The sequence below is a fragment of the Thalassophryne amazonica genome, chromosome 7, assembly GCF_902500255.1.
Source record: "Thalassophryne amazonica chromosome 7, fThaAma1.1, whole genome shotgun sequence".
Taxonomy (NCBI): domain Eukaryota; kingdom Metazoa; phylum Chordata; class Actinopteri; order Batrachoidiformes; family Batrachoididae; genus Thalassophryne; species Thalassophryne amazonica.
In genome coordinates, this window is record NC_047109.1 from 45,402,757 (window position 1) to 45,430,074 (window position 27,318).

The 27,318-nt window shown below is 41.3% G+C and overlaps 1 protein-coding gene and 1 long non-coding RNA gene across 2 annotated transcripts in view; both read left to right on the top strand.

Moving 5' to 3' along the window:
- Positions 1-27,318, top strand: part of rragca (Ras-related GTP binding Ca) — a 39,162-nt gene that overhangs the window by 5,662 nt on the left and 6,182 nt on the right. Inside the window, exons 2-5 of the mRNA XM_034174102.1 lie at positions 3,988-4,191; positions 11,162-11,361; positions 17,320-17,434; positions 21,855-21,997. Of these exons, the coding sequence (XP_034029993.1) occupies positions 3,988-4,191; positions 11,162-11,361; positions 17,320-17,434; positions 21,855-21,997 (662 nt within the window). The remainder of the gene's footprint in view (positions 1-3,987; positions 4,192-11,161; positions 11,362-17,319; positions 17,435-21,854; positions 21,998-27,318) is intronic.
- On the top strand, positions 13,543-16,588 carry LOC117513859. The gene is made up of 2 exons (XR_004561734.1): positions 13,543-15,251; positions 16,542-16,588. It is a non-coding gene; the product is annotated as an uncharacterized LOC117513859 (long non-coding RNA).

Genomic DNA, 27,318 nt, shown 5'->3' on the forward strand with positions numbered 1-27,318 from the left:
TTCCACCCTCCACCCCCTGTAATCCTTAGAGTCAGATTAACATTCTGCTGTAAAACTCCAGTGTGCTCTGAAAAAGAACCCATGTGATTTGGCTTTTTGTTGGTTCATCATCCTGTGACCTCAGTGGACCCACACAAAGTCAAGTAGGCCAACATCATACAGCCGAAAACTGCTGAAAGTGGAATGCATTACAGGAGATTGGTGGACCACAGTGTTTTTGTTGTTTCTTGCTGTTCACACGAAGTCTTGGATTGTAAAAACTCATTTAGGTTCAGTTATGCTTGTAAATCTGTGAGGAAATTAAACATATACACACACATACATTTATTGTTTGTTCCAAAACATTGATCCGTGTTTTGCAAAGCCCAAGGTGACCTACTCAAATGCATTGTTTGGTCCACAGCCTAAAGATTTTCAGGTTACTCACAGGGAGAAATAAAGAAACAAGAATTTGCTTTTAAGAAGCTGAAATAAAGATTTGGACTTAAGAGCAATGTACTGCAATACACCCGTGACCCTGAACTGGGGGTTTTATATATATATATACTCAACAAAAATATAAATGCAACACTTTTGGTTTTGCTCCCATTTTGTATGAGATGAACTCAAAGATCTAAAACTTTTTCCACATACACAATATCACCATTTCCCTCAAATATTGTTCCCAAACCAGTCGAAATCTGTGATAGTGAGCACTTCTCCTTTGCTGAGATAATCCATCCCACCTCACAGGTGTGCCATACCAAGATGCTGATTAGACACCATGATTAGTGCACAGGTGTGCCTTAGACTGCTCACAATAAAAGGCCACTCTGAAAGGTGCAGTTTTGTTTTATTGGGGGGGGGATACCAGTCAGTATCTGGTGTGACCACCATTTGCCTCATGCAGTGCAACACATCTCCTTCGCATCATCCATGAAGAGAACACCTCTCCAACGTGCCAAACGCCAGCAAATGTGAGCATTTGCCCACTCAAGTCGGTTACGACGACGAACTGGAGTCAGGTCGAGACCCCGATGAGGACGACAAGCATGCAGATGAGCTTCCCTGAGACGGTTTCTGACAGTTTGTGCAGAAATTATTTGGTTATGCAAACTGACTGTTCCAGCAGCTGTCCGAGTGGCTGGTCTCAGACAATCTTGGAGGTGAACATGCTGGATGTGGAGGTCCTGGGCTGGTGTGGTTACACGTGGTCTGCGGTTGTGAGGCTGGTTGGATGTACTGCCAAATTCTCTGAAACGCCTTTGGAGACGGCTTATGATAGATATGAACATTCAATACATGAGCAACAGCTCTGGTTGACATTCCTGCTGTCAGCATGCCAATTGCACGCTCCCTCAAATCTTGCAACATCTGTGGCATTGTGCTGTGTGATAAAACAGCCCCTTTCAGAGTGGCCTTTTATTGTGGACAGTCTAAGGCACACCTATGCACTAATCAGCATCTTGATATGGCACACCTGTAAGGTGGGATGGATTATCTCAGGAAAGAAGTGCTCACTATCACAGATTAGACTGGTTTGTGAACAATATTTGAGGGAAATGGTGATATTGTGTATGTGGAAAAAGGTTTAGATCTTTGAGTTCATCTCATACAAAATGGGAGCAAAACCAAAAGTGTTGCGTTTATATTTTTGTTGTGTGTGTGTGTGTGTATATATATGTATGTGTGTGTGTGTGTGTGTGTGTATATATATATATATATATATATATATATATATATATATATATATATATATAATGACATATAAAATGACTTTGACCCTGTCATACCTTGACAATTTAGCCAGCATATGCCAACCTTATTTCAAAAACACTGGCATAAGTCTAGTAAGTTAAAGGTATTTTTTAATGAGTTAAGAGCACCTTGAAACTCGCTAATATGTCCTAATATACTGAGCTTCTTGAAAAATTTCAGCATGCCAAAAGTTTTCACAATGCCCACGCATGACTCCCACGTCCGTCACATACAGGATATAAGTTGTAGGTAAGTTATGCGATTGTTGACGCACATTTCTTGTAATTTACTCATAAGTCTAAATACATCCATTAATGCTGCCCACTGATTGGCTGAAACCTGCAGTCCTCATGCAGACAGACTGTTTCATTCACATATGGAGTAAATTGCTTCAGTCAGATCCATAATCACAATCTGACGGACACGTATCCACATAAAGCGTCCTGATTTTGGAAAACGAAGTGAAAATACTTTAGTTCCTTGTTGTGACTGAAACGTAATGTTTTAAAGCAAGTCCCTCTGTGGTTTTTCTGCTGCAGGTGCATTTCTCAGAGGATGCCGGTGTCACACTCTGAACACGCAAAAGTGCTGTGATTTAAACTTTTAAAGCACCAGTTGACCGCTGTCAGGTGTGACAAAATAAAGCGCTCTTGGTGTGATCACCACACCAACAAATTGCACACTGCCAGGTCTGATCACACCTGATCAGGGTCAACTGGCACTTTAAAAGTATAAATTATCACAGCGTTTCATTATTCAGGTCTGTGATCGAAAGCAATCGCTCACCGCTTTAAACGTTTAGAGTCACAGCGCTCCATTCATTCAAGGTAGCATTTACCCTAGCCAGTCGACTCATCAGCATTCTGTACACAGTGAAAATGGTCCATCAAATTAAAAAGTGAAAATAAACAAATGTTAAATTACTCTGTTTCTGACCCGCACCACACCGTGCAGTACCAACCCGAGCCACTTGGTGGAAATGGTGCTGTCGGCATACACTGCTTAATTGTTAAGGTGTGACAGCTGCATTAATTTATTAGACATATGCCAGCATTTTAATATGGTGGGCATACGCAGGCTAAATCGGCAAGGTGTGACAGGGCTTTAGAGACCTGCAACAATTAATGTATTGTTTTAATTTTGTTTATTTAATTGTTCTGAATCTTTTTTTTTTTTTCAAAATCCAAATTCTTTCATTTAAGCTTTTCAAAATCATGCAGCAACACAACTGATCATATTTCAACATAATAATGCTGAAAACTGTTCAAAGTAAAATGTATTGCACTACTCACTCACTCATCTTCAACTGCTTACTCCCATTTCAGGGTTGCAGTACATTGTTCTTTTTTTTTTTTTTCTTAATTCCAGTTTAGTTCTTGTTTCTTTATTTCTCCCTGTGAGTAACCTGAACATCTTGAGGCTGTGGACCAAATGATGCATTTGAGTGTGTCACTTTGGGCTTCACAAAACACTGATCAGTGTTTTAGACCCAACAACTAATGGATGAATTCAGAAAATATTCAAAGTGAATTTGGGGATGATTGACAATGGGGGGGGGGGGGGGGGGGGGGTTTAATTGAGCCCTGTGATATATGTTGTGATTTTCTGTCTTTTTGTCTGTGATTTTCTGATTTATTTATTTTTTTTTTGGAAAGAGGCCAAGCCATGTGGGAGATTTTCTTCCATATTTTTACATGACTGTCATTTTAATTTTTGGTACTACGTGTCATTTTTGTGTTAGCGTTCGTTAAAAATTTGTAAAATAAATGCTTTTTATGACAAAATTCTTGAAGGCAAGATTGAAACTTATGTCATTTGGTTAATTTGGAAAATTAACCAAATATTCAAACTTTTTTATATTCTATAGTGCCTCATGTCAGATGTTGTTTTTTAATCAGAGGTTGATTAGATGTACAGTCATGTGTTGTGTGCCACTGTCACGGCATCACAGGTTCAAAATTTCAACTTTTTCTGTTTATTGCAGCTGCTAGGACAAATCAGAATGTGATTTATTTTTAACAGTGGTCAAAGATGGACAGCGAGAGATTAATTCTTTTAGTGCAGAGACACCTGGTTTTGTATCAAAAAGACAGGAACAACTTCTCTTGACTAAATATAATTTTCTTTCGAACACTGCACAGTTCCCAAATCTACCATCTGCTGCTGTAGCTGACTGACGTATCAGGTGTATTTACACAAAATCCCAAAGTCCCCTGTAAATATTAAAGCTGATTACAATTCTGATTTCAGGTGGTGTTTCACAAAATGTCCCCCAATGAGACGTTGTTCCTGGAGAGCACCAACAAAATCTACAAGGATGACATCTCCAGTAGCTCCTTTGTCAACTTCCAGATTTGGGACTTCCCAGGTCAGGTTGACTTCTTCGACCCGACCTTTGATTATGAGATGATCTTCAGAGGAACCGGCGCACTAATATTTGTCATTGATGCTCAGGTGACAAACGAAGTGAACTGGTTTGTTGTGATTATAAACAAAGTGAAGTGAATGTGTTGTTTTGCACCAGGGAGGCTTGTTATCACCATGAAGTAGAAAAAGTAGATATTGGTCCATTTTTACCATCTGGATCAGCGTAAGATGCAGTTAACCTGCTGTACACAATTCAATTTATACACCAAGTTTATAAATTCTGTAGAATAATTTGTAAAGTTGTGCACACTTTTTTCAGAAAATTAAGGCAAGTGTTTTCTCTGCTATAGGATTTCCAGGGTGGCTGACAACTCTTCCACCTGATAGCTCATTTTTCTGAATCTCTGTTGCAATAAAAGCACTTTTGTCTTAAGTTGCACTGACTGAGCATGTCTGTGACGCAGTAGCACGAACGTCGTCGTGACAGTCCCACCTGCCGTGTTAACAACTGGACGCTGTTCCTAGTTCCACCAGCTGCCACGCACTCTGCGCTGGACGCTGCATATGTAAAATAATTATTTTGTGGCGGATTAATACTTTTTTTTTTTTCTGCAAATTGGCCATTGAAAATGGCTCTAATCACTTCCTGAATCACAGAGGAGGCTGCAGCTGGAGCTGTTCGCGCATGTGCGCACCTATCTACCTGCAGAAAGCATTTGGAGCTGTCTAAAAAGGTAATTTGGAATGTTTACATTGTCATGGCTTGATCAAACAGTTACATGTTCTTTCCTTCTTGTCTGCAGCTGTTAAAGTATGTTTATAACAGATTTAACTTCTTATAATCCTCCAGACGAGCTCCGCTCTGATGCGATCCGCTGACGTCACCACTTACTCTGTTCACTTCTTCTTTACTCCACTTGATGAGCTGCACGTAATGTTGGAGATTAGATCGCGCCACATAGCGCAACATTTGTGCGTGAAAGATTTTTTGAACATTTCAAAATTCTCTGTAGCACGCACTGGCTCCCCTCTCGAGCCCTGTCTGCACCTGTTAAAGATGGGTTTACTCTCCAGCATGACACAGATCGTGCTAGTGCGTGAATCAAAGACATACTTGTGTCAGTGGGCCTTTAGACGAGGAGCTATGGGTCTAGCTGGGAGTCTGTTGGGGAGCACCAGGGCCATATTCACAAAGCATCCTAAGGCTGAAAGTAGCTCTTAGTGACATCATTCTAAGAAAAAATCTTAGAATTCCTCGAATTCTTAAAAATTTCTTATAATTTCCCCTTGGTAAGATAAAAGTTATTCACAAAGCATCTTAAGCCTTAAGAGAGCACCTAAGATGCAAAACTGTTAAGAAGACTTTTAAGAAGCCATAAGAGTGTCTTAAACTGACAAGATGCCGGGAAGACGGTGATGGAGAGACATTCTCTCTGTGTTGAATGGCAGTGATTCAGTAGCACGCTGCCAGCTTGATGGTGCAGGGATAATGTTTGTGGTTGATCTAATCAGGAATGAGCTTACTTTTCCCACCTAGCATAGTAACGTAATAACACCTGAGATGAAGGTCATCACAACACTGTGTTACCTGGCTACAGGATTTTTAAGAAATGTCTTAGAATTCCAGGAATTCTAAGCTTTTTCTTAGAATGACATAACCAAAGGTGCCTTGACACTTACATGAATTTAATTCCCGCAGTGGCATGCAATTACGGTATAATCCTGTTGTCTGATTTGCGGACGTTAATACTGGATTTTACGTTGCAAATTGAGTTTTACCAATGACACGTTAGCGGCGCTGTTAAAACAGATATTTGCGACCGTAATCCAGCATTAACGTCCGCAAATCATCAGATACAAGGGGGTTATTCCCATTCTACTCCAATTCCATCATTTGCGCAGTTTATTTTTCTGTAAGTAATTCGACCTGGATCCATGTTTTCAGCAAAAGACCACTTCACCACTGAAGGCTTCATCTAAACCCGCATAATAATATAGTTCAATAAAATGTTATGCAGACCATAGTTTTAGGGAAATGTTGCTAGATTCCTGGTCTTGAGTCATCAAATGATCACCATTAGTATTGTATTTATCAGTTATCACAGCAATAATTGCAATATTTACATCAGTCGGTGAAGCTTAAAGTAGCAACAGCGTCTTCATGCCAAACTGGAAATTCTGTGAGCAGATCCACAGATTTTTCTGTCTCGTCAAGCATTGTGTAATTCTGTATCAGAATCCACATCAATACTTTCGTATGATATCTTAAATTCACTCATTTCGGCATCGTCGTCGCTCCACCAGTTTCTCTCGCTCTCAGCTGACAGCATCGTTGACATCTGCGTACTAATGTGGTCAGGGCGCAGAGTAATACATCAAATATGAAATGGTCGAATATTTTCCCACCGTCAATGTATATATTTTATGGTCGGAAATCTCACACGATTAGCTAATCAGATTTGCTTATCAAATGTAATTGGATTAGAATCTTGCATGCCAGTGAGTGAACATACCGTAAACTGCGTGTGAACTGTGCTGCTGCATGCCATTGTGCAAAGAAAATTGTGAAATCTTTAAAACTTCTGGCACACATTAATTTTGTGAACTAATCGTAAACATTGCACAATCTATTCAAAAACACTGCGTCTCAGGGCATCTGAACAATTATGACGAGATGTTACATCGCTAATAAACATAATTTTACAGATACATTATCTAACTCATAAGAATGAATGAAAATGCAACTGTTTTACCAATTCATTAGTGTGTGTGTGTGTGTGTGTGTGTGTGTGTGTGTGTGTGTGTGTGTGTGTGTGTGTGTGTGTGTGTGTGTGTGTGTGTGTGTGTGTAAAATTGTGAATCCGATTGCAACAACTATCGCGGAATCTCCCTGCTCAGCATTGTGGGCATGGCCTTTGCACGAGTCGCCCTGAATCGGCCTGCAGTCTCTCGCCGAAAAGGTTTACCCTGAGGCACAGTGTGGCTTCAGAGCTGGAAGATCAACAGTCGACATGGTGTTCTCACTCTGACAACTCCAGGCGAAGTGCCGTGAGCAACGCTGACCCTGTACATCACTTTCATCGATCTGACAAAGGCGTTCGACCTTGTCAGTAGACAAGGTCTCTTCACCTTACTCCAGAGGATTGGATGCCCTTCCATGCTGCTGAAAATGATCACGTCCTTCCATGAGGAGATGAATGGTACTAATGGTAATGGTATGATGGCTCATCCTCGGAACCCATCCCATTCAAGAGCGGGGTGAAACAGGGCTGCGTGCGTGCACCAACACTCTTCGGCATCTTTTTCTTGCTGCTGCTGAGACACACCATCAACGAGACTGAAGATGGAGTCTTCATTCACACAAGAAGTGATGGCAACCTTTTCAACCTGGCCCTCCTCCATGCAAAGACCAAGGTGAGGAAAGTTCTCATCAGAGAGCTGCTGTTCGCAGATGATGCTGCCCTCACCACAGAGGAAGCCTTACAATAGCTTATCAACATCTTTTCTTCTGCCTGCACCGAGTTTGGTCTCACCATAAGCATCAAGAAAACCAACATTATGGGTCAAGATGTCAGTAACACCCCCCGCATAACCATCTGTGACCATACCCTTGAAGTGGTTGAGAACTTCACTTACCTGGGCTCTACCATCTCTAGTAACCTCTCCCTTGACACCGAGCTTAACATAAGGATTGGCAAAGCATCATCAGCAGTGGCTCACCTGGCAAAGAGAGTGTGGGACAACTCCATGCTGACTACCAACACCAAGATGAAAGTGTACCAGGCCTGTGTGCTGAGCATTCTCCTCTATGGCAGCGAAACATGGACCCTGTATTCCCATCAAGAACGCAGGCTGAATGCCTTCCATCTGCGCTGCCTCAGACGGCTCCTGGGCGTCACCTGGCAGGACCGTGTCCCAAACATCGAAGTACTGGCTCGGGCAGGAGTACCAAGCATGTTTGCCCTACTTAGCCAAAGACGGCTATGCTGGCTCAGTCATGTCGTCTGCATGAACAACAGCCGTATCCCCAAAGATATGTTGTACGGCGAGCTAGCCACTGGCTCCAGACCCACAGGACGGCCTGCACTATGCCACAAGGATGTCTGTGTGACCACAGAGCAAGCACCATCAACCCAACAGACCTGGAAACATCAGCAGCAGACCGTGACAGCTGGAGGCTTACCACCAAGAGTGGCATCCACCTGGCAGAAGCGAGAAGGGAGGAACATTGGGAAGAAAGGAGACTCCAACGACGACAGCGAGCAGAGTCGGCACCCACAGAAACAGGAAATTATACCTGCAGCGCCTGCAACAGTCTGCCGATCCAGGATCAGGCTCTTCAGTCATAGCAGGCGCTGCAACCCAACTACCGACTGACCCACAGCGCAGCTCCATTGTCTCTCGAGACAGATGGATGCCAGAGTACACACACACATACACTCAACAAAAATATAAACGCAGCACTTTTGGTTTTGCTCCCATTTTGTATGAGATGAACTCAAAGATCTAAAACTTTTTCCACATACACAATATCACCATTTCCCTCAAATATTGTTCACAAACCAGTCTAAATCTGTGATAGTGAGCACTTCTCCTTTGCTGAGATAATCCATCCCACCTCACAGGTGTGCCATATCAAGATGCTGATTAGACACCATGATTAGTGCACAGGTGTGCCTTAGACTGCCCACAATAAAAGGCCACTCTGAAAGGTGCAGTTTTATCACACAGCACAATGCCACATATGTTGCAAGATTTGAGGGAGCGTGCAATTGGCATGCTGACAGCAGGAATGTCAACCAGAGCTGTTGCTTGTGTATTGAATGTTCATTTCTCTACCATAAGCAGTCTCCAAAGGCGTTTCAGAGAATTTCGCAGTACATCCAACCAGCCTCACAACCGCAGACCACGTGTAACCACACCAGCCCAGGACCTCCACATCCAGCATGTTCACCTCCAAGATCGTCTGAGACCAGCCACTCGGACAGCTGCTGAAACAGTCGGTTTGCATAACCAAAGAATTTATGCACAAACTGTCAAACTGTCTCAGGGAAGCTCAGCTGCATGCTCGTCGTCCTCATCGGCGTCTCGACCTGACTCCAGTTCGTCATCGTAACCAACTTGAGTGCGCAAATGCTCACATTCGCTGGCGTTTGGCACGTTGGAGAGGTGTTCTCTTCACGGATGAATCCCGGTTCACACTGTCCAGGGCAGATGGCAGACAGCGTGGGTGAGCGGTTTTCTGATGTCAGTGTTGTGGATCGAGTGGCCCATGGTGGCGGTGGGGTTATGGTATGGGCAGGCGTCTGTTATGGACGAAGAACACAGGTGCATTTTATTGATGGCATTTTAAATGCACAGAGATACCGTGACGAGATCCTGAGGCCCATTGTTGTGCCATACATCCAGGAACATCACCTCATGTTGCAGCAGTGCGCCGAGCGTCCTTAAAGGGATCCTTAAAGCTGTACTAACAGACCTTATTCTCTGTGTAGCCCGTAAAATTTTCACCGAAAGCCAGATAAATTTTTCGAATGGTTTCCAGGTGCCAGTCTCTAACAGCTTCTGAAAAAATTCTGATGGGGAAAAAAAAACCCAAATCATTCCGCCATTTCCAGACAATGAAAATCCGACGACGGGGCAGGACCACTCCTTCCACAAGGCGTGCTCACAGGCGAATGACGTCACCGACAGGCGTGGAAAAACTCACGCATGCGCACGAGGGTTCAAGCTTGTCTGACGTGAAAACATATGAATCAAATCCATATAGTTTAAAAAAATAAAAAGGTACGATACTTTATGGACAGACCTCGTGTGTGTGTGTGTGTGTGTATATGTGTATATATATATATATATATATATATATATATAATATATAAAATTACCTTTTGAGAAAAGAATCCAATTGTGTTCTCCACCACATGATGCGCACGAGCCAAACTGCAGCTAGAGATAATTTCTTTGTCATTCTAGGAGCGATGAGAGATGGTTTTGTCAGCCAAATTCTTAGAGCAAATGCGTCATTGGCTACGAATTGGTTATTTTAAATAGCAATGCCGTTAAGCAGGACAAAGCGCGGTGTCCAGTGGGACAAAGTGGGTGGCACTGGCATGACGAATTGCGCAGCTGTGCGAGATCAAGTTCATTCAAGTGTCAAGAGTTTGGCCCATGTGGAATTGGAGTTGCATCAGGAAGGACAGCCTGGTTTCCTTTGAGTATAAGTTCCACCATTTGTTGCTTCTACCCATGCAGTTAAAAGGGGTAGTTTTACTGATTAGGTCATCTATAAACCCGAAGTGTAGAACAAATTTCAATCAACTGATTTAGTGGGTGGACAGAAGGAATATGTGGTAGGATGTTTACTCGCTGAAACCGGGGTTTTCCACCACTAGGTGTTTTACATTATTAAAATCTGTCAAAACATTTAGTGAAAGAAAGTGGGAAAAGTCCTCACATTCACAAAGTTGGATCAAGTCAGTTTTCTTGATTAATTTATCGATGTCTTAACCAATTAATCATTGAAATAGGGTTAGGGTTATTGAAATTCATTGAAATAGTTGGTATTTGCTTATCTGTGACCTACTTTCGGATGTAGGGACCCCCCCCCCCCCCAAGGCTGAGCAGACTGCACCTTGTTTGTAAGAGGTGGATGATCAGTGCCATGCCGGCTCAGTAATGAATAGCCACAGTGAAAGACGCCTGTATAATGTTGATGCTCTGCTTCTGCTATTGTGCCTGCACAAGTGCTGTCATCCACATTGTAAGCCAAAGCTGACCTCACTGAGGCACTTAGTAGTACTCAAGGAAGTGCATCTCATGTTTCAACATTGTCCACCATTTTGTGGACATGCACTTGCATGCATGTGAACCCCGCCCACCACATACACCTGGCTGCTCAGAGGGTGACAGACCGTGCAACATCACAGGGCGTGCTTATTATTAGTAGTAGTATTGTTAGTATTAGTGTTTTTTCAAAATGCCAACACAGGTTGTAATGTGGGCTGTTTTTAAATTAGGTTTTATCATGAATTAATCCCTATTATAATTTTCTTCTTAGGATGATTACGTGGAGGCTTTGGGGAGGCTTCACCTCACTGTGTCACGGGCCTTCCGGGTCAATCCTGAGATAAATTTCGAGGTATTTATTCACAAAGTAGATGGCCTTTCAGACGATCATAAGATTGAGACCCAGAGAGACATCCATCAGAGAGCCAATGATGATCTGGCGGACGCGAGTCTAGAGAAGTTACATCTGAGGTACATTTTTATTGTTCTTATTTCTACATGTGCACAAATTAAACAGGAAATGAGACTTATCTGCTACTTTGTCCTTTTCAATTTAGGTTTTTTCAAACTGAAGCATGCACACTTTTTTTAAGCTTTCATCCATACATCACTGCAGTTAGTCTTAGTACAACCTACCTGTCTTCCTTGTTATGGTTCCAGCAGCCACGCATTATGCTATTATCGATCCAGTTGTTTATCGATTCCCTTATCAATACCTCTTGTGAATTTTCTGTGTACTAAAAGTAGGCTTTACGGGTGTTCTATGTCAACATTTTATTGAGTCTTAAAGTAAATACATATGAAATTGGTCACTGGATCCTTGATTTCTGGACATAAATAAAAATCTGGGATAGGCTCCAGCCTCCCATGACCCTTAATTGGAAGAAGCGGTTGAAGATGAGTGAGTGATAGCCAGTGGTGGGCACAGCTAACCAAAAAGTTAGCTTTGATAACTGGTAATCAGCTAACTGAAAAGTTATCTTTAACGCTAAACCGATAAACTGCCTAAAAACTTATCAGAAGCTAAAGATAACCGATAACTTTAAATTTTGCCTCCCACACACGCTCAGCTACTAAGAAGCTGATTTTGAGTTTAAATACTGCCAAAGCTTCTAATAGAACCAATGGCAATCACAAACCCAAACTGCCAATCAACCAGCGCTTCTTTGTGCGCTCTGCCCCCTGCTGTAGGAAAGCGTCATTTACCCTGACAGGATATAGTGGTCCCACGATGAGGCAGAGGTCTTGAAATGAAAAACCAGGTTTGAATTATGGTTTTGCTTTAAAAATAAAATTATTCCGGATAGAACTACATTAATGTAAACTCTTAAAATATACAAAGTGATATATAACACATCTGTTCATTTTAAAATAATGCACTAATTCTGAAGATTTGAACATTAACACACAGATGCCCAAAGGGGATTATGGGTAACTAAGCCTCCGCTCATACTGATTGGGTGATTCATTCATTCTATGTAAAAACCAACACAAGTGAATCAATGTAACTTGTTGGTGTTTACAAATAAATGTGCTTCTGTAAAATGTCATTTTTTTTCCATTTGTATAAAAAAAAAGAAATTTTCACGATCCTGTTAGACAGCACCTAAGCGCATGCATGATAACATCACAACTCTATCCAGTTAGGGAGACAAGGTTTCTTTCAACAACGAGAACTGTGAAAAAACTTTCTCATGTGCAGTTGGAGTTGTGTGGCGATAGGAATCGTCTTTTGAATGCTTGACTAACAATGTCAGTCGCACAAAGAAATCAAATAATAGTGAAAACATGTTCGGTGCGGTGGCATAATGCATGTCAGTCACTCCGTGAGGCATCATAACATCCGATCAGTTGGCGGCTCGGTGCGGTGTTATAACGGATCAATCAGTCGCTCTGTGAGGCGTCATAACATCAAGCCTGGTTCACGTGGCAAGATAATTGGGCCAATATCAGATCTGATGTTCCCCTTCCGTCAATCTTAAGGACGCCCCGACAATCATGATGACGCTAAATATAATCTTATCAGATATTCCTGCTTGTGTGGTTTGTAAGAGCGCCCTGATCTGCTCAGAAGGACATGAGGAGCTAAATGTGACATGCAGTCAATCAAAAAGTGAGGTGTCTGACCTGGGAATGTTCGTGTGTGAAATCTGTTTGTGTGTGTGTTGTTTTTACCGTGTGGCTGACACCACACACTGTGCAACTAAACCTGTCAGATCTATGATTATTATTTTTTTTAATCTCCACGTGTGGGGTCTCTCAGGTTTTGGAAACCTACAGATAATTTTAAAATCCTGCGGTTGACAACACTGTGATATAACCGGTCGCCAGTAGATGGCAGTGATCTATGCATTTTGACACCAGTTATTATCACATGGCCAGAATCACAATTGAACAGACTTTTTGGCTTTTGGAGAATCGACCTGGGCTTCTTCTGGCATTTTTACATAAAACAAACACAATAACAATGTCTATAAACCCAGAGAATATATTCATGAGAGTTTTAGGCACAATATACAGAGTTTAATGCTGTTGTCCACGTGGAGCCTGATCAGAGCATCTCAAATGCATTTCTGTCGTGAATACCCATAATGCACTGGGGCACAGTTACATGTCCACACTAAAACCTTCAAAATTAGTGCATTACTTTAAAACTAAAACATATTATCTGCAAAAATCCTGAAATAAATTAATGCAAAAAAGATATTGTGTTTTGCAGGACCTTGTTTGATATCATGAGAAATTTTTATTTCCAAAGTGGGGCAATCATTTTGAGAGCTTGTCCATAGATCTGTAGTTTTATTCCAATTCAGTTTATTTATTTACCACCTAATCACAACATAAGGTGCTTTAACAAGGGTAACAGATTTATCCATTTGATAAACAGGAATTTGAAGACAGTATTGATAAATAAAATGTTTGTTTTTCTCAGTAAAATTATTATTTTTCTGGCTTGAGTTGTTAGAATACTTTCTCTATATGACATGCTTTTTTGTCATTTTAGACTTTTAAGCAGTTTTTGACATCGATTTCTATTTAATACACTAGATGGCAGATGCAGCCTGTGAGCTGTTGCCAGGCAGCCACCATCTTGTCGTCAGGCATTCGATTAAATATAAATCTAAGATGCGCTTACTTAAGCTCGGGCTAAAGTGATCTGAAAATGCTCCGTTCGGGTCCTGCAGTAAGCTCACAAAGGATTGTGGAACGAGCTTTCATAAGTGAGTCTTATATGTTATATAATGATGTTAATCTGTATTCTGTAAAGTAGTGACTTCAGTTTTACTGCGTGAATGCTTTGTCATAAAAAAATTGCACCATTTGTTTAGAGATTCAAATTTTCTATCCTGCGATATTCAGTAAGAGCAAATTCATAGAATGGAAATTGTTTTTTCTCTCAATTTGGTGGTCGCATTGTTGGGCCATAATGGAAACAAGCATTTATTTATTTATTTGCTTTTTTTTTGTGTTACCCTGTATTTTATGTATTTGTGTTTAGTTAAGACATTTTTCGATATGAATAAAAATCAATCAGTTGCTAACCATCTTTGACCTTGTATATTCTGCTAATAATATAAGTGAGATTAATTTCTTGATATACTCCATATTCCAATGTATTGCTTTCAGATTTCTTTCAACTTGGTCCAGAAATTATTGAATAATTTTACAGGGGTGAAAGGAAGCCCTCTACAGCTGGTGCACAGGGCTACGCCCCTGCAGCATCAAATGCCATGTTTGACTGTGACATAAAACAAGACAAAAAAGTTAAAAATACAGCATGACAGGATGAATCTACATCCCATGCAGAGTAAGAGGAGACTGGAAGGTGAAAAGGGGGCATCTGTGTTCTGCACGCTGACACGCACACACATGTATTGGCTCCTGCTAGAGTGGAGCACACATGATTGGAGTTAACACGAACTTAAGGGGAAAACTGCTGTACAGACAAAACTGGCCGGCATGGGAGACACAATGTGTTTAAATATGTTTCTGTTCGACAAACTGATGGTATTATTTTCTATCTTGATAAAGATAATGATTTTAGTGGTCCGGATAGTATAAACAAAATTTAGAACTCCAGGTGAACTCTCCACAACATCTGGACTGGGACTAACAAATTAAAGTCTATTATATAAATAGTCTAATCCTCTTCTGTATTTGTTTTGATAAATATTGGCTGTACAAATGTGGGACTGAGTCTGAATAAACGTAATAAAATGGAAAATGCAGATTTATCATGTAACTCTGGAAAACAATGATCATGCTCATTGATTTCTACTTATGCCTGATTGTCAGATGCTAACCAAGATGACGGCGCTCTGGCAACAGCCAGTGGAATGAGTCGATCCACCCTGCTCAGAGTGCCACTCTCATTGGACCGACATCTCTGCTATTTTGGACTTGTGGGATAGCTTGCGCCCACAGATTGAGCTTGCCGGACTACTTTCACCACCCTGCTCAGCCTGCCGCTCTCACACATCGAATGTGTCTCTTCCCAGATAGATCTTTCAGTGCAGCTTCCTGTTCTGACTTTAATGCTGTGTTCACACCAGGCGCGATCAGACGCCACAAATTTGCGGGGGTCGCGTGGCGACGGACGCGCCACCATCGACTGGTGTGTCGCTCTGCTTTTGCTGCGAAAATTCGCCCTGGTGCGTCATCAAATAGGAGGAGCTTCCATTTCGCTCACCGGCTCCAGTTGTCAGTCAAGTTAACATGATGGACCTTGATCACACGGAGCGAGTTGTTGTGGAAAGCTGACAAACGTCATGAGACGTTCCCAATTTGGGGAGTATTATTATTTGCTGCATGAGCTGCATCTGGATGACAGCCGCTTTCAGCGGGCCTTCCGCCTCTGCAGGACCCAGTTTAAGGACATGAGTCCTGCTCACAGGCTGGCTACCAGAGACAGGACATGTTCACATCTTCAGTCAAACTCCAGACATCTCCACGTCACTACATATTCAGCCCCTGATTGGTCATCGCGGCGCGACAAGACGAAAAAGTTCAGATTTTTCAAGTTGGGGAGGAGGGCAATGTGACGTGACGCAATATCATGCCACAAACGCGGCAATTGCTCAAAATCGCTTCATTCGCGTCCATCGCGTCGCGTTGCGTGACTTGGCGCCAAAACGTGTCGTTCCATAGGGATTACATGGCAACCTGTTGCGCCTGGTGTGAACGCATCATAACACCCAACTCATTCATCGCCAACTGGAAATGGGAATCAAAACATTCCAATCATATCTTTCTGAACTCTTCCACATCAAACTCCATCGTGTCAATATTTATAGTGTGCTTGAGCGATAACAGGCGAAGTTGCTCATAAACTTTAAGTTTCTTAAATATTTATTATGGCTACTCTTCAGTTATCTTTGTAATTTTATTACTAGTAAAGTTTAGAATTAATTTAGCTGAGATAGACTCATCTCACAGGAATTGTCACAATTATCTGGGAACTACTTTTTGCGCAGGAATTCATTAAGCGCCGCGGGTGCGTACTAACACAATACCCAGAAACAGGCTAGAAGTTTGGCCATAATGAGAGTGTCCACTTTTAGCTTGCCAGTGGCGCTCATGAGCTAGTGGTGCTCATGAGTGTGGAGTCAATCGCCCAGGTCCCCTATCTAGTGATTCAATAGAATCAATAGTTTTTGATCATTTATGTATGTGTTTCAGTGATTAATTGAGAGTTTAATGAAAAAACGAAAGTCTTTAGATGTATCTACTTGATATATAGGAATTTGAAGACGGTACTGATGCATAAAGTGATTATTTTTCTAAGTAAAATTACTGTTTTTCTTGATGGAGTTTTTAGAATGCTCTCTCTGTATGCTCTCTCTTTTTTTTTTTGTAATTTTAGACTTTTAATCAGTTTTTGATCATTCATGGATGTCTGTCAGTAATTAATTGACCGTTTAATGAAAAAAGGAAAATGTTTGTTGAAGTCCTTGATCTTGTGATGTGTGTAACCGTATTTCAGAAGCAATCATTGCTGCCCATGGTCAGCTGTGCAGCAGCTTTACTGTTGATGTTAGGGGTGCGTTGGCACACGCTCCACTGTGTTTTATGTTTGATGAGATGGCTGTTTATTTCGGTTAGATGGTAAGAGCGGTCTTAGATATATATAATGGAGCTGAGAGGGCAGTTTCTGTTCTGCCTTGTGGCTCTTTACTGCAATCTATTGTAAATGTGAGTGCTTGTCAAGTGTGTGTGCAGACAGTTCTATTTGGTCACTGAATTACTCAGAGTTTGACCTTTGTTTATATACATTGGTAACCAAAATACCACAAGATACATGTGCATTCAGCTGCCACATAAGGCCACTGTTTGTTTTTTTTGTGTGTGTGTGTGTTTCACCTCCTTCTGTAAGTAGTGGGGAGAGCTGCTTATTCACTTCCTTTTTGTTTTGTTTCTGGTCCCATTCAGCTTTTACTTGACCAGTATTTATGACCACTCCATCTTTGAGGCCTTCAGCAAAGTGGTGCAGAAACTCATTCCTCAGCTTCCCACTCTGGAGAACCTCCTCAACATCTTCATTTCTGTAAGTAAAAAAGTGTGTCATTGCTCAATTTTCTGGGAAGTATCATAACCATCGTGATTTTATGTGTGACGGCTTGCGTGATGTGAGTCATCGTCTGCTTTTTTGCCACTTTAGGTTTTATCCAGACCCAGAAAAATTGGAAAGCACAAGACACTAACCAATGCAATGACACAAAAGTATGTGTCTGCACGCTAAGAATTACATCGATTATGCAAATACAAACAAAAAACTATAAGAGCAATGCCATACAATGACCTTATTGTAGTTAGCAGCAGTGTGTAGCCATGAGCTGTAATTAACCTGAGATACTTCATCGTGAACACAGCATAAAAAAAAAAAAGAGGAACAAACATGGCAATATAATTGGGAGTGCGTTGTCTAATCGGTGTGCTTGTTTCCAGAGCAGAAGGTTCCAAGTTCGAGACAACCCTTGCCCATTTTCCATATAATGCTGAGTTGCATCAGAAAGGGTATCCGTTATAAAAATTTGTGCCACATCAACAGATAGATCCGTATTGGCGCTCCTGCGACAACCCCAAGTTAAAGGGAGAAGTTGAAAGAACTTGGTATAAAGATGGCATTAGAATTGTGATAATATGAACTATGTTTAAATTATATTATAGTTTGAGTATTTGATATCCTGAACTGTCAGGAGAGGAAGAAAAAAAAAAATGGAATAAGAAAACTTCATAAGAAAAATGTGCTGTTGGGTGAATGGTAAATGGACTGCATTTATATAGCACTTTTCCATCTGCATTAGATGCTCAAAGCGCTTTACAATTACGCGTCACATTCACCCATTCACACAGACATACTCACACACCAATGTCAAGGTGCTGCCATGCAAGGCACTCACTACACATCGGGAGTAACTTGGGGATCAATGACCTTGCCTAAGGGCCCTTAGTGATGTTCCGGTCAGGCTGGGGTTTGAACCGAGGATCCTCTGGTCTCAAGACCAACGCTTAACCACGAGACCATCACCTCCCTATTTGGTCTTCAAGCTCCATACCAGCTTAGTGAGTTTCAGTTTATTTTATTTACGGTTCATCCAGAAAGTATTCACAGTGCTTCACTTTTTCCCCATTTTATTATTATTATTATGTTATTTTTTTTTCTTTCAAAATTCTACTCACAACACTCTATAATGACATGAAAAAAGTATTTTGTTGTTTTTTTTTTTTTCTTTCATAATTACTTTTTTTTGCAAATTTATATATTAGAGCTGGGTAACGATTAAAAAATTTTAATTGCATGATTTACGTGATTAATCGCATTGTTATATGCAAAATCCAAAAATAAATTCAAAAGTAGTGTACAGCACAATTTTATTTTAAATGTTCTGCCATATGAACGAAAGTGCCATAACGTTTGTTCTGCAGACACTTAACAGCATTTTGTTTACGCAGTTGCAGTTAAATAAAAATAAATTATGGTTAAGCCAATGATGTCCAGTAGTCCCCAGTGAGAGCAACAGCAGGTGCACGTTATAAAGTTGTGGCTTTTGCAGTCCTTTGCTTTATGGTGCGTCGTGAGGCAATCTCATACATGCTGCCATTTTGTTGGGATTCTCAGAATGTTTCTCAGCCTGACGTCTTCCACAACGCTAATCTGCCTGCAGTCTGTAGCAATCCATTTCACTGTCGCATTTGTGAGCCTCTCTTGCCTTTGTTTATCAATAGTTCTCCCACACGCTGCATCTAACGTGCCGCAGTGTGTTGCATTGAATGATTTGTTGGTATCAGCTGTATGTGCTGCATTTAGGTGATATTTAAGACTCGAAGTACTCCGCTGATAAGAAAATGCAGCTTTGCAGTGGCTGCACATAACTTCGATTCTGTTGACTACGCCGCCTGGAAGCACTTTAAAATTAAAATGGCAATGTAAAAGTTTTGCACTCTTCTCCATGTCCGTGGCAGCAGTCAGCGTCAGACTTGCAAATCAAAAGTCCGTGAGCAACAGACTCTTACAAAAACTGCATTAGCATGCGATTAAAAAAAATTGTTGGCTTTAATTAATTAATGCGTTAATGTGTTGATTTGCCCAGTCTTTTTATATATATATATATATATATATATATATATATGTATATGTACGAGGTCTATTAGAAAAGTATCCAACCTTATTATTTTTTTCAAAAATATTATGGATTTGAATCACGTGTGATTGCGTCAGACAAGCTTGAACCCTTGTGCGCATGCGTGAGTTTTTCCACGCTTGTCGGTTGCGTCATTCGCCTGTGAGGAGTGGTCCAGCCCCCTCGTTGTTGTTTCATTGCCTGGAAATGGCGGAATGATTTGGGCTTTTTTTCCATCAGAATTTTTTCAGAAACTGTTAGAGACTGGCAGCTGGAAACCATTAGAAAAAGTTATCTGGCTTTCGGTGAAAATTTTACTGTAAGTCTGTATTTTTAAATTTGATTTATTCATTATTAAAGTGACAAATGTATAAAATGATACAATAACAACTGGATTGGTTGTTTTATTTTGGTAAAAATCTATATGTAAAATGCAGATATAAATAATCACAGAAGACAACAGATACACCTCTTCAACACACACGCACACACATTTGTGAATATGTGTGAAAATAAATACAGACTTAGTTCTTTGGTATTCATGTTGTACTTGTAGCCCTGCTCACAAAGTTGACACCAATATAATCCCATTGTCTCCTCGTTCTGTCTCTCCAGTGTGCACACAGCCGAGCTGTGAACAGTTATTGTAGGCTGAATCCCCCGGTCACGTCTGCAAGGTGCTAAATAATCCGCCATTAGCCTGCTAGTCACTTTTTTGCTACAATGAGAGTTTGAACTGTAATTGTTAGGATGACACGAGCCAGATACAAGTTGGAAGAGCATTGATTTTGAATCAAGTGACCTCTGCCAGGTTTGTTTGTTTGTTTGTTTTTCTGCCAGGCAAATTCCCTCTCCCAGGTTACATATGATGTAAGGATGCTAAGTGCACACAGTAGGAGCAGTGGGAACTACAGAGCCTCGGTGCAACGACAGTTGTCGTGAGGTGACAAAAACCCAGCAGTGGCATTCAATCAATCAATGGAACTGCTATTATTTTGTACATTCTCTCAAAGATCGACATTCTGAAATATTGCTTAAATTTTTTGCAAATCTGTAATGGAAACCCAACTACAATAAAACTCACCTAAGCCATCATTGTATAAACTGGATATTTGCACTCACCGGACAACAGCAAAAGTTCCAGTGGTTTTGTATGGTTTTCCATGTAATAAACATCGTATATACCAGATTTTGTATAACGGATTTTTGCTCACATCGGGCAAAACATCCATCCGATCGCAATGTATTTCCATTAAAAATCCCTCGCATATACCAGACAGAGCACTCTGGATATGCACAGTAATAGAGGTACAAAGTGAAGTTACGCACTAACACTTGCCAATTAGAGGAAAGTGGGTACCATATTTCCATGATTAAAAGACCACCCATTTATTTATTTTTTTCAAACTGTGCTCAGACATGGGACTTTGTTGCTTGCACTGTAATACTGTGTTAAGTTTCACACATATCCCTCTATGTCATGAACTAAAGAGTTTTAGAACACAGCCCCTTGCCTGGCTCTTTGGAGTCTGACACATCTCCTGAATCAGACACCACAAAAGGCTGTGATTTGTCATTTTTCTGGTTTCACTCCTTCCTCTCCCATCATATTTTAAAAGATTTTGCAGTGTGCACGCTGATCTCATTTCTATCATGGATCAAATACATTTGGCCGAAAAGTCCGCAGATATGACCACCTTCACAGCACAGTCGGAAAAAGATGCTCAAATGACCCACAATTCATGGAGGAAATTGTACACCTTACCTTTTGGTTTGGAGGTTGATGATTGTATAAACAAGCTCGTTGAGGGACAAATTAATCCAGAAAAAGTCACTGTTCCTGCTGTAGATTGCATAAAGACGCAACGAAGAACTTGAAAAGATTATTGCATGATCATTGCATGATCACGGAATTACAGAGCTGGAGAAGCATAAATCAAGCTTTAGAATTTTATAGTACCACTCCACAGTGGACTTAGAAAAAAGAGTGACTCGACTAAATGTAATCCTTTCAATGCACATAATTTCTGGTGGTTATTTTTTTCAGATGAAGTTTTGACCCAGTCATTAAATGAGGCAGGGCTCGATTCAGGATTCCCCGTAGATCGTTTGGCACCTCCTGACTGTAATTAATTTGTTTCATACATATAAGAGATTTTGTCTGTTTTATACGTATAACAGATTTCAATGTTCACGGCTAAAATTCACTAATCTACCTGAATCCATTATATGCAAGTTTTACTGTAGTGACAAACTGCCCTGTTTTTCTTCATTACGTTTCTCATTCTGTCATCCCTGTTTTGCCTTTCCTATCTTGCCTTTTCCTTGATTTCTGTTTGGCAGAATTCAGGGATTGAGAAGGCCTTTTTGTTTGATGTGGTTAGTAAGATCTACATTGCTACAGACAGCTCTCCTGTGGACATGCAGTCCTACGAACTGTGCTGCGACATGATTGATGTGGTCATTGATGTCTCCTGCATCTATGGGTGAGTGTGTTTATGTCCCACCAGAAAAGGTGGAGAAACCATAATTATGATGTATGTAATTATCTATTCATGTTTATTAATGTTATATTCAGTGGTTTCAATAGTTGCCTTCACCATGATCAGGATACTTCTCAAAACATGACAGTAATTTTTTTTTTTTTTGGAGGGGGGGGGGGTGTCTTTCTGCATCATTCCTGTAAGTGCATAAAGAGGAAACTACGGCCATTAGAATAATTTTTAGTGTAAAGTATAGCTTTAAAACAATCTGACTGTTCATTGAATAGTTTATAATAATTGATAATTACAGCCATTAGACTGAGAATTCCTGATGCCCTTTGTTCAGACGAGCTATTGAAACCACTGTTTTGAAGGAAAATTGATCACTTAAGTAATCGATTAACCAGTAAAATAGTTGAGGTAGAGAGCCCTGGCCGCATGCGCATCATCCAGTTTACCCCTCATACTTTTTAAAGCAGAAAAGAGTTGGCAGTTTAAGTGGAATGATATTTTCTATAAGGGTGAGCTGAAATTTTGTGCATCCAATGCGATTATTATGAATAATGAATAAATCCTTACTTATTGACTGTTGTGTACCGAATTACTTTAATTTAATTATTTGGAATGAATGGCACCTCACGGAGGCACCAATTTAATGTAGTGAATAAGTAGTTAAGCCTCACAATGTATTATTGGCCTCACAGAGAGCACCAAAAATACATAGCGAAAGTATTGCTAAACTCCCAAATTGAATGAAATTGGCCTAGACCTCAATGGGTCACCAAAATAATTAACAGTTTTAGGGTTTAATAATTATTTAATTAGAATAATATCTAATTGCTTCAACTCAGCCACATGGGGTGTGCAGCCAGTACATTCTGAGTGCCGGTCCCAAGCCCGGATAAATGAGGAGGGTTGCGTCAGGAAGGGCATCCTGCGTAAAACAAGCCAACCCAACAATGCAGACTAAGAATCGAATTCCCATACCGGAAGGGAAGTAAGAGCAGGAGCATCGGCGGTGGGTACAAGTTGTTGTACCATGGTGAGGACAGGAAGAGAAATGGTGTTGGGGTCATTTTAAAGGAAGAGTATGTTAAAAGTGTGTTGGAGGTTAAGCGAGTGTCTGACAGGGTGATGAGTGTGAAGTGGGAAATTGAAGGGGTGATGATGAATATCATCAGTGCATATGCCCTACAGGTAGGTTGTGAGATGAAGGAGAAAGAAGATTTCTGGAGTGTGTTAGATGAGGTGGTGGAGAGTGTGCCCAAGCATGAAAGAGTGGTGATAGGAGCGGACTTCAATGGGCATGTTGGTGAAGGGAACAGAGGTGATGAGGAAGTAGTGGGTAGATATGGTATCAAGGATAGGAATGGGGAAGGACAGATGGTAGTTGATTTTGCAAAAAGGATGGAAATGGCTGTGGTGAATACCTACTTTAAGAAAAGGGAGGAGCACAGGGTAACATAAGAGTGGAGAAAGGTGCACACAGGTGGACTACATTCTTTATAGGAGATGCAAGCTAAAAGAAATCAGAGACTGTACGGTGGTGGCAGGAGAGAGTGTTGCTAGACAGCATAGGATGGTTGTTTGTAGGATGACTTTAGAGGTAAAGAAGAGAGTGAGAGCTCAACAAAGGATCAGATGGGGGAAGCTGAAGGAGGAAGACTGTTGTGTGAAATTTAGCGAGCAGGTGAGAGAAGCACTGGTTGGAGGGGAAGCAATTTTGGACAACTGGAAAAGTACTGCAGATGTTGTGAGGGAGACAGCTCGGACAGTACTGGGTATGACATCTGGACAGTGGAAGGAAGACGAGGAGACTTGGTGGAATGAAGAGGTCCAGGAAAGCATAAGGAGAAAGAGGTTGGCGAAAAAGTTTTGGGATAGTCAGAGAGATGAAGAAAGTAGACAGGAGTACAAGGAGATGCGGCGTAAGGCGAAAAGAGAAGTGGCAAAAGCGAAGGAAAAGGCATATTGCGAGCTGTACAAGAAGTTGAATAGTAAGGAAGGAGAAAAGGACTTGTACCGATTGACCAGACAAAGGGACAGAGCTGGAAAGGATGTGCAGCAGGTTAGGGTGGTAAAAGATGCACATGGTAATGTGCTGACAAGTGAGGAGTGTGTGCTGAGAAGGTGGAGGAAATATTTTGAAGAGCTGATGAATAAAGAAAATGAGCGCGAGAAAAGGCTGGATGATGTGGTGAGAGTAAATCAGGAAGTACAAGAGATTAGCAAGGAAGAAGTGAGGGCTGCTATGAAGAGGATGAAGAGTGGAAAGGCAGTTGGCCCAGATGACATTCCAGTGGAGGCATGGAAATGTCTAGGAGAGATGGCAGTAGAGTTTCTAACCAGATTGTTTAATAAAATCCTGGAAAGTGAGAGGATGCCTGAGGAGTGGAGACGAAGTGTGCTGGTTCCTATTTTCAAGAACAAGGGTGTTGTGCAGAGCTGCAGTAACTACAGAGGCATAAAGTTGATCAGCCACAGCATGAAGTTATGGGAAAGAGTAGTAGAAGCTAGGCTTAGAAAACAGGTTAAGATCTGTGAGCAGCAATATGGTTTCATGCCGAGAAAGAGCACTACAGATGCAATGTTTGCTCTGAGAATACTGTTGAAGTACAGAGAAGGACAGAAAGAGTTACATTGCGTGTTTGTGGATTTAGAAAAAGCTTATGATAGGGTGCCAAGAGAAGAGTTGTGGTGTTGTATGAGGAAGTTTGGAGTGGCAGAGAAGTATGTTAGGGTAGTGCAGGACATGTACAAGAATAGGGTGACAGTGGTGAGATGTGCAGTCGGAATGACAGACTCATTCAAGGTGGAGGTGGGATTACACCAAGGATCAGCTCTGAGTCCTTTCTTGTTTGCAGTGGTGATGGACAGGTGGATGGAGGAGATCAGACAGGAGTCCCCATGGACTGTGATGTTTGCAGATTTGCAGATGACTTTGTGATCTGTAGTGAGAGTAGAGAGCAAGTTGAGTCTAGTCTGGAGAAGTGGAGATATGCTTTGGAGAGAAGGGGAATAAAAGTCAGTAGAAGCAAGACTGAGTACATGTGTGTGAATGGGAGGGAGCCCAGTGGAATTACACTGGAGTCCTTGGAGTTACAAGGACTAGAAGTGGTGAAAGTAGATGAGTTTAAATATTTGGGGTCAACTGTTCAAAGTAATGGAGAGTGTGATAGAGAGGTGAAGAAGAGAGTGCAGGCAGGGTGGAGTGGGTGGAGAAAGGTGGCAGGAGTGATTTGTGACCGAAGAATATCAGCAAGAGTGAAGGGGAAAGTTTACAAGACAGTAGTGAGACCAGCTATGTTGTATGGTTTAGAGACGGTGGCACTAACAAAAAGACAGGAGGCGGAGCTGGAGGCGTTCCCAAGCCAGCCGAGAGATATAGTCCCTCCAGCGTGTCCTGGGTCTTCCCCGGGGCCTCCTCCCAATGGGACGTGCCCGGAACACCTCTCCAGCGAGGCATCCAGCGGGCATCCGGAAAAGATGCCCGAGCCACCTCAGCTGACTCCTTTCGATGTGGAGGAGCAGCGGCTCGACTCCGAGCTCCTCCCGAGTGACCTACAATTAAACAAATATATGAATATGTTTAAAAAGAAGCCACTTTGCATCCATTGACAACAAAAAAACTTTTTTCTGGAAACTTTAACTGGGGTCGCTTAGCTGATCCGTTGAAGAGATGGTTCAGGTTAACCGTCTGTCTGTCGTTGATGTGTTAGGCTCTTTGCAGCGTGAGCTCACTTGGGTCAGGGGTTAAATCAGCGGTCTCCCAGGTGATCCCAAGGCTTTGGTGTTGGCTGGTTTTACCGACAGGATGGCTGATGCTTTGTAGTCAGGTCCGTCGTCAGCTTTCTTGACCCCAGAGGTGGAAGGTGTTTGTTGAAAATGGGTTCTGGTAGCTTTTAAAAAGTTTGTTGGAGCCAGATTAAAAGTCTTTGTGAATTTAGAAAAAGTTAAAACTTTAAGAGCAGCGTTGTAAAGCACAGAAAAGGAAAGTCGCTTTTCTGTAAATTCACTATTATTTTTTTAAAAGTTCAGCTTGGAAGTGCTCTTAAAAATTTGAAAGACTTGATGAACCTTAAAAACGTTAGGCTATTAATTTGTTAAAAGTTATCAAAGAATGAAACTATGAATGAAGCCATGTGGTAGCTTAGCTAGGCTAGCATGGGGCCTTGTTGACCCAAAAATAAAGTTGAGCGTTTAAGAGAAGAGTGGGGCAGAAGAGCTGAGGAGAAGAGGCCGGCAGAAGAGAGCTGAGAGCTCCTTTCTGAAACTCTTAAAGGGGGCTTACATCATTAAACCCCGCCTACGTGGATGGGTAACTTCACAGAAAGTTCTTGTGAAGAGAAAGACGAAGAAATGATTCAATTATTTAAACACATTAACTATTTTGGCATACTATTTGTTCTAAGACACTCAAATGGATACACATTATTAATAGTCACTGAAACACTCCATTTGGTTAAAACAGAATATTCCACCGTCAACATATTGATAATGCAGAAAGATCACATTTAAACACAACAGCAGCTACAAAGAACACACGTCATTTAAATGGAGCAATTATATGCAAAGCAGATTGTTTGATTAAACAACACAGACATTTGAATTGTTATATACTGTTCTGCATTTAAACAAAAGGTCTCCTTTTTCTTCATTTAGAGATAATAGCTGGTTGTCAAGGCTCAGAGTTTAAGGCCACGTCTTATCATGGAAAAGTTCCTCTTGCACATCTGGAAAGTTTCTGGCCTTGGTGTGAGGCCATAAAAGGTGGATTCTCCTGGCCTGGCAAAGTTCAGATTCTGAAGTGAAGCAATTATGTCATGTATTTCACAGTGACCGAAATTTAACTGATAAGCAAGCAAGGGCTCCTTTGAAAAACTGACTCACAGTTCTGTTGTGATGTAGGGCCAGAATGGAGGCCCATGGGAGTATCTCCAAAGTTCATCTCCAGACAGAACCAGGAATTTCCCAGTTAGGAGTGAAAACACAACAGTCTCTGTCCTCAGTTCAAAACCTCAGGTTTTTGTTGAGAAAGCATTAATGTATTTATTTAATTATGGTGAAGCGAGGCCATGCGCGACAGTTGCTACATCAAAAGGTTTTGACTGCAGTTTCAGGCATGCACAGAATTGCTTTGGACCAAATGCATGTGCACAGTCGTCTGTAAGGGGGAAAAGGGCGACATACATAGGTGTTAATTTGAAAGAACATGTCGTTATTGAATTTCTCACAGTGCAGGGTTGTGCACCTCATTCGCTGAAGAATGAGTGCTGTCTGTGGCGACACCTGTGTGGATGTCAGTGCACTTGAGGAGGACAAGG